The 13088-nt window shown below is 40.1% G+C and overlaps 1 protein-coding gene across 1 annotated transcript in view; it reads left to right on the top strand.

Moving 5' to 3' along the window:
- The window catches only part of UBL3 (ubiquitin like 3), an 85588-nt gene extending 74312 nt beyond the window's left edge, over positions 1-11276 (top strand). Inside the window, exons 3-5 of the mRNA XM_074986025.1 lie at positions 3506-3592; positions 8209-8286; positions 8622-11276. Coding sequence (XP_074842126.1) covers positions 3506-3592; positions 8209-8286; positions 8622-8674 — 218 coding nt within the window. The 3' untranslated portion in view covers positions 8675-11276. The remainder of the gene's footprint in view (positions 1-3505; positions 3593-8208; positions 8287-8621) is intronic.
- The last annotated feature ends 1812 nt before the right edge of the window (positions 11277-13088 follow it).

The following is a 13088-nucleotide window of genomic DNA, read 5'->3' as shown; positions in this document are numbered from 1 at the left end:
TCGTACTGCTGCTGAGCCAGTCGGTCCCCAGCCTGTAACAACGCTTGGGATTCTTCCGCCCCAGGTACAGGACTCTAGACTTCTCCTTATTGAACCACATCAGATTTCTTTTGGCCCAGTCCTCCAATTTATCCAGGTCCCTCTGGATTCACTCTCTACCCTCCAACGAATCTACCTCTCCCCCTAGTTTTGTGTTATCCGCAAACTTGCTGAGGGTGCAATCCAGTCCCTCATCCAGGTCATTAATAAAGATGTTGAATAACAGAGGCCCCAGAACTGAGCCTTGGGCACTCCGCTTGAAACAGACCGCCATCCAGATATTGAGCCATTGACCACAACCTGTTGGGCCCGACCATCAAGCCAGCTTTCTATCCATCTTATAGTCCAAGGATCCAATCCATATTTCCTTAACTTATGGACAAGAATGTTGTGGGAGACTGTATCAAAAGCCTTGCTGAAGTCAAGGTATATCACATCCACTGACGTTCCCATGTCCACAGAGCTTGTTACCTTATCGTAGAAGCTAATCAGATTAGTCAGGCAGAACTTGCCCCTGGTGAATCCATGTTGGCTACTTTTGATCACTTTCCCCTCTTCCAAGTGCTCCAAAACAGATTCCTTGAGGATTCCCTCCATTATTTTCCCAGGGATTGAGGTAAGGCTGACGGATCTATAGTTCCCTGGATTGTTCTTCTTTCCTTTTTTTAAAGATGGGCACTACATTTGCCTTCTTCCAGTCATCTGGTATCTCCCCTGATCTCCAAGAGTCTTCAGGGATAATGGCCAAAGGTTCAGCAGTGACCTCTGCCAATTCTCTCAGTACCCTGGGGTGCATTAAATCCAGACCCATGGACTTGTGCACATCTAGTTTTTCTAGACAGCTCAGAACTTTTCCTTCCCCACAGATGGCTGCCCTCCACCTTCCCATACTGCATTGTCTAGAACAGTCATGGAGAAGTTGTCTTTGTCCATGATGACTGAGGCAAAAAAAGCATTGAGTACTTCAGCTTTTCCTGCATCATCTGTCACTAGGTTACTTCCCTCATCCAGTAACGGCCCCACACCTTGTCTGATAACCTGTTTGTTGTTCACATGCCTGTAGAAACCCTTCTTGTTACTCTTCACCTCCCTTGCCAGCTGCAGTTCCAATTGTGCTTTCGCTTTCCTGATTACTGCCCAGCATTCTCCAGCCGTATGTTTATGATCCTCCTTAGTCAACTGTCCACATTTCCATTTCTTGTATGCATCCTTTTTGAATTTAAGCTGACTAAGGATTTCCCTGTTAAGCCAAGCTGGTTGCCTACCATGTTTGCATTTCTTACTATGCAGCGGGATTGTTTGTTCCTGTGCCTTCAGTAAGACGACTTTAAAATACTGCCAGGTCTCTTCAACTTTTTTCCCCTTCATCTTCATTTCCCACAGGATCCTTCTCATCCAGTTTCTCAGGGAGAGAAAGTCTGCTGTTCTGAAATCAAAGGTCTGTATGTTACTGCTCACCTTCTTACTTTTGTCCAGATCCTGAAATCTACAATCTCATGGTCACTGCAGCCCAGGTTCCCTCCCACTTCTGTTTCTTCTACTAGTTCTTCCTTGTTTGTGTTTGTCAGTTATTGCCTGCCAGAAAAAGGTGTAGTCCTTTTCCTTTAGAGATCCTGAATCTGCAAGGCGCATCTCTTGCAGTGCAGCAATATCAACTCGGAGCCTCTTCAGTTCCTCGTTGATGACAGCGGTCTTTCAGGTGTCACTGATGGCCTGAAGATCTTCAGTCAAGCTGGTCAGCGTGGTCCGCACATTCCAGCAAGCAAGCTTAAATTGTTGATGTTTCTCATTTCTTGTTGATTTTCTTATTGGTTTGCCTGGTGCCCAAATTTCAGTCACTTGTCAGGTTCGGGAACCTTAAGCCTCACGCACCCAGCGAGGCAGGTGAACTGTGGCAGGACAGTACCCTATTGGCTGGGGGCTGCCCAGCTTGAGGTGGGCGGTGACTGTCCAATGAGATGCGAGGATCTCTCCCACCGTCGAAGGCAACCCCTGGCGCTCGTTCTCTACGCCAGTCGAGTAAGAGTTTATAACCGGTATCTGTTGCCTCCCGTGTTGATGCAGCGCTGTTCAGCGATGCCTGAGTACCTCTCCGGGCGTGAGCCTGGGCACTTATTATGGAGACTCTGGGCTGCCCAGACACCAGTGTCCCCCTCTCGGCTTTACTGATATAGTCCAAAGGAGAGGATAACCTCCACGTCTGGTACCGGCTCAGCTGCAGGAGTTGCCGGGACAGTGCCAGAAGTTGACACTGAACCACCTGCGGACTCCACTCCAGATTTTCTGTCAGGGTTTACTCCCTTAGCCTTGCTCCTTCCCAGGATAACTCCAAAACGTGCAAGGACTTTGGGCTTATCATCAGCCTAAAGAAGACAAACGTACTCGGTCATGATGTTGCTGAATCCCCGTCAATCAGCATTGACAACTATACGTTAGAGGTCGTCCACGAGTTCGTTTACCTCGGGTCCACCATCACTGACACCCTGTTGTTGGACACTGAGCTAAATAGGAGGATTGGAAAAGCGGCCACAACTCTGTCCAGACTCAGCAAGAGAGTGTGGAATAACAACAAGCTGTACACTCACACCAAAATGCAAGTCTACAGAGCCTGCATCCTCAGCACCCTCCTTTATGGCAGCGAGACTTGGACCCTGTATGCCCGCCAGGAAAAGAGGCTGAATGTCTTCCACTTGCGCTGCCTTAGGTGCATCCTTGGAATATCATGGAAGGACAGAGTGACCAACACCACTGTCCTCGAGCAAGCTGGAATCCCAACCATGCACACCCTCCACAGGCAGCGTCGGCTCTGCTGGCTTGGCCACGTCCACAGGATGAATGATGGAAGGATTCCAAAAGACATCCTGTATGATGAGCTAGCCTCTGGCAAAAGACCTCCTAGATGCCCCCAGTTGTGCTACAAAGATGTCTGCAGGCGAGACCTCAGAGAGGTAGACATTGAGCTGAACAACTGAGAAGAACTAGCAGACGACCGCAGCAGATGGAGGCAGCGGTTACAAAAAGGCCTTCAGAAGGGCGAGATGAGGATCAGACAGCTAGCAGAGGAGAAGCGAGCGCACGGAAAGCCCACTAAGGACTTGCCAGACACCCACCACATCTGCAAGAGATGCAGCAAGGACTGTCACTCTCGTGTGGGTCTTCATAGTCACAGTAGACGCTGTAAATGAAGTCCTCAATTGAAACTATAAAGGGCGCGATCCATAGTCTATGCAGACTGAAGGATGCCGCCTACTACTACTACTACTACTAGTTATTGGCCAAGTTTGAATGGTTAAGTTAGGAACAGAGTTTCAGTCTTAACTCCAGATCCTCTACAGTGAGCATCAGATCCCATGTTCCTATTAGTTTTGGAATTGTCCTGTTTTCTCTTTTCTTCTCTAGACAGGTGGGAAATAAAGGATGCAGATACTGGGATGTTTTTGACAAAGTCCTATTTCTTCTTTTACAGATTGGGAAGAAGAACAGGTCAGCAGTCCAAATATTCTGCGTCTTATTTATCAAGGGCGGTTTCTTCATGGCAATGTGACACTAGGAGGTAAGGAAATAAGTTGGGTAATATAATTTAGCAACTTTCTCCCCAGGCAGAGTGAATATTTATTTAAAATACACTGAATTCTCATGTAAGTAAAACCATCCCTGGATGTCAGGGTCACAGAATGGTTTTCTGTCCAGTTTTGCTGCAGCATGACGTGGAATACAGTGTTATTTTTATATTCCTTCTGGATGTTGGAATCAGATCTATAGTATATAACCTTGGATAAAGTAAATCTTTTCTCACATATGGATGAGGAATAGTTATGCTATCTTCATTGTCTTTCAATGAAAGAGGGATGATTTTATTCCACTTCTCGCAATGCATGTATATTGCAAACCATTTCAGAAATGTCTAAGTATAATAACATGCTGGATAAAGATTATGTTAATTGGTTAAACAATGCCATGGAATTTAGTGTAATGAAGAAAGACACCCTTTGAATAAGAATGAGGGGGAATATTTTTGCTCTCTCTCTCTGTCCCAAGAACACAATTGTATTGTTATGTGAGAACAAAAGTAAATGGCTTCACTTTGTATGGTGAGGAAATACAGCTCAACTGTGCCCCCTTGTGTCATGCTTTCAAGTCATATTTTGTAAGGTTTGTTCTATTTTGTAGATTCACTTTTGTTTATCAGAGCAGTAGTACAGGTTGAATCTCTCTAATCCAAAACTTCCTTGTCTGGCAAACTCCATAATCTGGCATGATTGTATTTAGCTGGATTTATCATGGGTGTGGCCAAGTGTCTCATGGTCCCATAAAGATTTGCAGTTATCAGTCCTGCCTTTCTGTGTTGTGTGCTTTTATTTACCTGTAATTATCCCTAAAGGTCTCGTAAGAGCCCAGTAAGCAGTGCTAGTGTTGGTAATGTGCCAGAAAATATCGACCTCCTCTTGTCCAGCAAATTCTCTTGTCCAGCACCAGTCAGGTCCCGAGGGTGTAGGACAAGAGAGGTTCAGCCTGTATCAAACTGTATTCCCTCTCTTAGGTTGTGGTGGCCATATGGATTTTAAGTAAATTCAATGTCTGAACAGAGTGACTTTCTTTTCTCTTTGCTGTTACCAAATCTGACGTGAGCTTAAGTGGCCTGTTCTCTGTCTACAAGTTGCATTTGTTTATGCTGTTGGTAATTATGAATATGCCAGGCACAGGAGAATGTAATGTAAACTCATCCCTGGGTTAGTTGTCTTGAAGTTGAAAGTAAACCTGGAATGACATTGTTCCTTTGTATTGATTTTTTTTTTTTCGTTTTGGTTTTGGTTTCTTTCACTCTCTGTGGTGGCAGTGGTTGGAAGCTTGAGTCTTGAGTTATAAATTTCTGAAAAAAAATTTTGATGCAGTCTTTACTAAGGAAACCTGGATACACTTGATAACCAAAAACAATAAGAACTTAATGTTAAATCCAGTATGCAATTTCTCATGATGTTATAATACTTTGCATTTCTGTAGTGCTTTTCATCCAACGATTTTAGGGGTGTTGAATTATAAATTTTGCAACGAGTATTTCATTTTCCTCAAGGTGTAAGTGAATATTGACTGGAGTTTGGGTTTGCTCACTATGTGTTAATTGGAGAGACAAGGGTGCCCACAGATTGTGTCTGAGCATTAAATATCAGTTTTGGTTTCTTTTCTCAAAGTGCTTGGCAGTTTTCCACTTCTAAACTCAACCTTCAGTTTGTAAATAGTGACTGAAGTTCAAATGTAAAACTTTAATAATAATTAAAAAAAATAAGTCTTGATCTTATCTTCCTGCTTATGTTAATGCATCATTTGAAGTATCTTCTGATGCAAGAATGACTGAGGACACAGCAAAAGTATCAGTAGTAATGCAGTAGAAAAAACACTTGTCTCTAAAATCTGCAGTGTCATTGCTTCAAGTACCAGATCCATCATGTTCTGTTGCAGCTCGTAGTGAGGCTGTGAAATGATGGGTGGATAGAGAAGAGAGCATGTTGTCCAAAGGCTACAAGCAAACTTCATAAGATTGATTATTAGACTGGGAGGTCGCTTGTGGTTAAACTAATTTTACAGAGAGCAATGAGTTACTGTATTTCAGCAATTCCACTTATACACTCAGATACTGGTGGGGAGCAGTAGAGAATTACTCTAATATTTCTTCTTATTTGTTTTAAAAAAGGCAAGAAGAGAGAGGACATGGGGGAGAGTTGGCAGAAGAAAGACCATAACGGGGCAAGACAGTAAAATTAAATGGAAATTAAGAGAATAGAATAAAGGTTGTCAGGCTGAGGAAAGGGAAAAAAGAACCAAAGAAGTCAACAGGAAAGGAGAACTGGGCACAAACCAAAGGTGCTTTTGTCTCCCTTCCTGTGTGTGTACCCTGATTCAAGGAAGTGTTAAAAACCACTGACAAGGACCTGTGTAAAAAATTATGCAAGCCATTAACTGAAATAATAGCATGCTTCTTGCTTGATTATGTAGATAATGAGGCTGTGCAGTGCATTAATCAGAGCATAGTCTCCCCTTGTGTTCTTTAGATTTTAGGGAAGGTTTCACTAATGTGATTAGTTTGTAGCATTTTGATCTTTCTTGAATGGATGCTAAGAGTTCACATAACAATTTGGGGTTAAGGGACTGGCGACAGAGGTGGGATTTAGCCAGCAGAGACACGTTCATACGGCATGTTTACTGCCGGCACCACCTTCTGCTGGCAGTGAGAGCTCACGCAGCTATGCTGATTGGCCATGCAAGTATGCAAATGGGAAGCCATTTGCAATTTCCAGAAACCTGATTAGCATAGCTCTGCTGGCAGTGGGGTTGAAGACCGGGGCCATGTAGACATGGCCAAGATGTATTTTGTTGACAGAAACTATAGACGACAAAGCCATGTAGACCAGGTGCCCTTTTGTTGATGAGCAGATCAAAAGATTGATCTGCTTTTATGTGTAGACACAATCTGTCAACAGAAGTTTTGCCAGAACAGCTCTTCTGACAGTAGACAGATGCTTCTAGTGTTAGATGTAGCTTGTAGGGCCAAGGGCAGCCGTACAGGGCTTGAGCTGCATCCCTAGTGCTGTCCTGGAGCTGGCTTCCCCCAGCAGCCTGAGCTGGCAGCTCCATGGGGCCAGGGTCAGAGTAAGAGCTGGCTTCCCCCAGCAGCCATGCAGGGCCAGGGCAGCCACGTAGGGCTGGAGCTGCATACCCAGTGTGGGCCGGAACCAGGTTCCCCTGGCAGCCCCAAGCAGCATGGGCAGCCAGCTGGTAGCATCCACAGGCTGGAGCCCCAGCCCTATGGCAGGTAGAGGAGCAGTTCAGCGGTAGCTTGGGGGCTAGTGTCAGGGAACCTTCTCTGGTCTGGCAAATTCTCTTGTTCAGGACCAGTGAGGTCCTGACCGTGCCAGACCAGGAAGGTGCAGCATGTACTAGGTTTGATTTAATATTCAATTCTTAGATCCTCAGTAAACTGATTGAAATGGAAAAAGATGTTTGGATGCTCCTTCTCCATCCTTCCTCCTCAGTTACTCTGGGATAGATACTTTCTAAATGCAGATGGTAGAATGTGAGATGAGAATGAAAGTTGTGACCTGCTCATTATCCATTAAGGTTCTGCTTTGTCATACTAGTTATGTATTTGGGTACAAATACTAAAAAAACCTCAGGAGAAAATGCAACTGTAGTAATATATGAAACTTTTACAAATAACCATCCTGAACAAATACTGTCAAGAAGATGCGTTGTCCAGAACATAGTAGCCTTGAGGGGAGTATTTTAAAAGGGTGTGCCAAATCTAATATGAATAGAGCATAAATAATTTTTTGTTGTTGTGGGGGTATTTTAGTAAGTGAGATTGAAGTGGAATATTTAGCAAAGCTCCAGAGTGTTGAAAACTTAAACACAATAAAAACCAGAATGTCAAGCTGATCTGTCTAGTTTCATTGCAAAGTGGAATGAATTGTGGGGGAAAAAAACCATATTTTTAAAATTTGTTCGGTTTTAACAATATTGGCTAATAACAGTATTAAGGAAAACACTGTGTCTTAGAGAACTTGGTTTAAATAACATTTTAAAGTTTCTGGAGAGACACTATTCTCACGTACCACTGATGTAATCTGTATTCAGTGTCAAAGCATGAGGTTTTGCAGTGAGAGGTTGTATTCCAAGAAATTATATATAATATCATATCACATCAGCAAATATTTGGATTATTGGAAAGATGTTAGGCTTCTGGTAATGCACACTTTAGTGTGCTGTTCAGTTCATTGAGAGTAGGTGTTTACTCTGTGGTTTAAATGGTCACGTAGGCCTAATCAAATATTTTAAATGAAGCAAATTGCTGAATCAAGGCATAAGTGACCGCTCCTGCTTCCATTAAAGTTATCTGTTACACTGACTTCAAAAAGAGCAGTCAGGCCATGTAATTTTACCATCCTCACAGTGACAGACTTTAAAAACACAGTATTCTGTTGGCTCATCCTGTGAGACCTTGATGTATGTAACTTTTACAATAAACTACTTTCTGGCATTGGTAAATAAGCAAGATGAATTTTGAAGTAAAAGAAGTATGACCCTTTAAAAAGAGCTAATCCAGTTAAATTTAAGGGTTTTTTTTTGTTGGTGAGTTTTATTGTATTAATAAATCATCCTCTATTTTCCACACAGCATTAAAACTTCCTTTTGGCAAGACAACAGTGATGCATTTGGTGGCTAGAGAGACATTGCCAGAACCAAACTCTCAAGGTAGGCTAAGCAATAGATGAGCTTCCAACATCAACAGCATAGGCACGTATTCAAAAATGTCATGGATTTCACTAGATGTTTTGAAAGGAGGAATGTCTTCATGGTTTGTGCAGTTCTTGTCAAGCAAGTAATCAAATGGTTTTGGACACACTTAAATAAAAAGTTTATTTCTTAGTTATGTATTTCAGTAATATATTTGTATTCTCCAGAGCCTATGAAGTTGCACAAGATAAACATTTTTTATAGTTCTTGTACCATTAATATTTCCTCCCTGCCCCGCAACTGAACGTTTTGTAAATGACTTGCAAGCAAATCTTCTTTTCATTGTTTCATAGGTCAGAGGAACCGTGAAAAAACTGGAGAGAGCAATTGCTGCGTGATCCTGTAAACTCTGTCTGCTTTACTTGCTAAGTGTGATGTAATATAGTCTTGTCTTTCATGCTGCTGGAATAGAAGAGGCCCAGCCTTGCTTCAAACACCTTTAGGAAGAGCCTGTCTGTAAATCTATGGAACTGAAATATTACATAAACACTGTCACATTATTCTCCTTTTAAAGGAGAGAGATCTATGAACAATTGCATTGTGATTTTGTTTCTATTTTTTCTTGTTGAATAATCCTATAATACAACAGTTCTTGAATGCATTCAATCTCCAGAAAAAGTTAATTTGTTCTCTTCCACAGCAGAAATCATTTTGCTGCCACAAAAATCTTCATTAACCAGAACTAATCAAACAAGCTTTCTAGATGCAGTTTGCACTAAAAACAGTTGACATTATGTTTCTCACCGGCCATCTCTAACAATATTTGAGACACCTAGAAATAAACTTCAGTATGTAACACAGCACTGGAAAATAGAATCCGTAATTTTAAAAAGCTAATGGCCACCTCAAAGGGAAAACTGAAGTCAATTCTACCAAGTCATCCTTGGTGGCCGAACTGGCACAGAATACTAACTAAACCGAGCCTGGCTATATATATTTTCACCGCAACAAACAAAAAAAAAAAACTATGTGCCTGTAATTTAAAAGCACTCTGTAGAGGGCTGTTGAAACTGATTTTTTTCATTATTACGTGCACTCTTTTCTCCTACGTTAGTTGAGTGCTTGTTCGTACAGCACAAACAAGTGCAAAGAGTGCGTTTCCTAGCCTTAATATGGGAGGGGTAATTTCCTGTAGTTCATAGGCTTTTATTATTGTGCATAAATATTAGAAAACTTCATTTACTAATCAATTTTATGTATTTGAATATCAGCAATTGATGTTTTTGAGTAATTCTTATACCTCTGTATCTTGGTGTCCAGTGTCATGCTTACTCATTAGAGACTTCAAAAGAATTATTAAAGTTTAAAAAAAGAGAGAGAGAGAGAGAACCTCTGCCATAGTACTAGTTTTGTTTCTTTATGTAATCCGCATTTGGTATTAGTGCTTGCAATTGTATTGAAATCAGAAGCTGATTTTTAAAGGCATACATAATTAAAAAGGATGCCATTCTTTTATTTCATATCAATAATTTAAAGGTTGATACGCTAAAGAAATTTGCACAGCACTAAAGCATGAGCTAATTTCATCTAAACCTGTAAAAATATAAAAGATTTTATATTTTTTTCACTCGGGAAGAATTCTTCCTGGATGAAATTACAAATAAGTGTAGAATATATTTAATAAAAATCTTATAAAATGCGTAAGTATAGAACTTAAATATAGATTGGCGTGTAGCATAATAGAACAATATTCTATATAAATAGCATTAGCCTTAAAAAAAAAAAAAAAAAAAAAAGTCACAGGTTGGCATTGTGTTCTTAATAAGTGTTCACAGCCCTTACAGATGTTCTGTGTAATTTGTTTTGTTTTTTTTTTTCAGATGGTCAGCATCATTCAAATGTAATCAGGTTATTTTATCCATTGTTACTGCTTTGATGAAATGCTTTATATGCCATAGGCCTACAAAAATATTGTTCATACTGATCAGAATTAAATTTGTATAGAGCAGAGTTTTAAAACAAATTGTAAATAGCACTAAACATTTTCTTTCTGCAACCTGTACCGATAGATTCTTCTGTAAACTAAATAAAATAATATTGTAGTGCATTTTGCTGGTGATCTAAGATTAATGATGGGATCTGTAGTTGGTTTAAATGTGTGTTCACAGTCATGAAAATTGGTGAAGTGTCAAACCTAATTCCCCTCTGATTGAAAAAATAACTGTTTATAAGATTATTTATAGAACAATTCTTGGTTTTAGTCTTGTTTCAGTATCATTTTATTCCTTGAATTTCCTTGGTTGCTCAAGCATGGAATAAAACACCCGGCCACACAGAGATAAAAAGAAGAGAGAAATTATATGAGAAAAGGATCTGCCAGATAGCACAAGACAAAATAACTGAATGAATATGATTCGTGTCTTGTTACTCCAATAAATTTTAAGTGTGAACTGATGGTATTTGAAAAATTATCTAGTGCAGCGCTTCCCAAACTCATTTGACCATGGAACACCTTTGGGCTTGGAATATATTGATGGAACACACAAATGCTGGTCCAGATGGGTGTTCATTCCGAAAAATTGCCACACGTAATGGTCAAAAGTTGATTTAACAGTTAGGTTTTTGTGCTGTCTTTTATTTTACAGAGAACAAAAAATAACAGGAGAAAATCATCTGAATGAACAATTAATGTCCTTCTGATAGAAGGATGGTTAGCAACCAAATAATTAAGTATAAAAATTAAAAGTCAAGAACAAACCCAAAGCAAAACATCACTGTATTGGCCAAAATAAGGATGGTTAGTGTCATTCTTTGGCGGGAGGGTATAGAAAGGGTAATATTGTTCAAAAAAAGGACTGGCATTTAAAGCTTAAAAAACATTTTTATGAAAAAAACACAAAACAAATTAGGTATGGAAAAATATTAATTTTTTTTTAAAATTTGTTTTAACAGAAAACTGCTGGAAAATAAAGTTCAGTAAAATTTGACAGTTTTTTTTTAAAGGAAAAAGTGTTTTTGCATTTCTGTTTCAGCACAAGTCGCATAACAACAGCTATATTATGAATGCGTTAAATATTAATATACCTACAGTCTAAATACTGTTCAAGTACCTTAACATTTTTGATACACGCATACTTATTTAATATTTTAGAAGGAAAAATATTGCTAGCTTTAATTTTTTTTCATGGAACACCTATTCACATCACACAGAATACCGATGTTCCATAGAACGCAGTTTGGGAAACAGTTTTGTTGATAGCAAGAAAATCACATATTAAACTCTGAGGAGACAGCTTTTGGGGGTAGCCGAAGTTGTTCTTGTGTTGTTCAGTAAGTTTGCATAGTGAAGAAGACAGTGAGCTTCAGATATAGTGTAATAGTTCACATTCATCTCAGACATTACTATTAATGCTGCATTATATTCTTATTTGAAAGTGGGTGACCCTTATTTGAGCCATTACATTGAAATAGCTGAATATTTGCTAATTTAGATAGAAATATCAGCATACTTTTGCCTGCTCTTGAGGAGAACAAAGCACACTCACAAGAATGTTTGGAGAAATCCTTTAGAATCTGCACAGCTTTATAAGTGCGAACTTGTGATTATTCAGGTTCTCCAGAAGCAAAGAACATTCATGTTTGTTTGGCTCCTGGCACCCAAACCATTCTTCCATCTGTGCCATTGCATTGCTATTATGTGGGCTCTGAGAACAAATGTGCATGGATAGGGTAAGGTTGCTTTGGGACCTGTTGTAGCCTAAAATTCTTAGACATTAAAGCATGGGAGGGAGCAATTTATCTCCCACATCTCATTGTAAATTGGCCATATCAGATAGAAATGATTAATTTGTGGGATTATGACTAAGTAGTGCTAAGGCTCCATACAGATTCTGATGTTCATAAACGGCAGCATGAGTAACAGCCCTTTTGTAACAGCCCAAGGGCTTTCCTAAGCTACTAAATAGCGGGGGAAAAGCACGCTAAATGCCTTCAAAAGTTATTTTGTTGGCATTAGCAATTTGCTGCATTGTTATTCATCCAATAGTAATATTAGTTTGCTTTGAGATTTCCAGTTCTAGTAGCAGTACCTACAACCGCTGATCCTGTGGCCTTTACTTTAAAAGAGGGAAACGTGGTACTTAGAAAAAGGTCTACAAGTAGGAATTTTTCAATATCTTCCTTATCACCATATGAAAAGATGCTGCTTCCTTCCAGTAGGTCTCTTCAGCGCCTGCTCCACTAATACTGTTCCCATGAGTTTTGTACATGTGCCAAAGGGACAGGCAGCCAAACAATTGTTGGTCTCTTCTTCAATAGTGTGCACTGCAGTCACAAGCTGCTGTTAATATTGCAAGCAAGCAGACTTACCACCACATCTGAAATCAAAGCCATGAGCTGACGTGCTCCTTCATTTTTAAATCGCTTATAGGTTCCAGAGTATAGTTCAAGGAGGGAAATCATGTGCAGTCAATGGCTTTATATGCATGTTGGTTGAACCCATCTTTGTCCAAGAAGCAAACACACAGATAGGCCATTTGATCTAAAATTCTCCTGCTGGTTCCGCCTGAGCTTATCCATCTAATTAGTGCAGAGCTAGGTTCAAGCACTGCCTTAGACCGGTATTTGGAGCTTCGAGAGATACCAGTTGCACCACTGAAGTCAATGGAAATTCTGTATGCAGATCAAAGGGAAGGGAATATAGGAGCTCTCCATGACTCAAGAAATCATTCTGTCTTTATTTTCACTGAAATATTTAGAGTTCCTTAGACTTCTCATCTTTCTATGAACTTGAGTGTAAAAGCCTAACTTCAGGGTGCAAG

The sequence above is a fragment of the Carettochelys insculpta genome, chromosome 1, assembly GCF_033958435.1.
Source record: "Carettochelys insculpta isolate YL-2023 chromosome 1, ASM3395843v1, whole genome shotgun sequence".
NCBI classification, from domain to species: domain Eukaryota; kingdom Metazoa; phylum Chordata; order Testudines; family Carettochelyidae; genus Carettochelys; species Carettochelys insculpta.
Note: the sequence above shows the minus strand (reverse complement) of the source record. Positions and strands in the feature narration are given on the sequence as shown.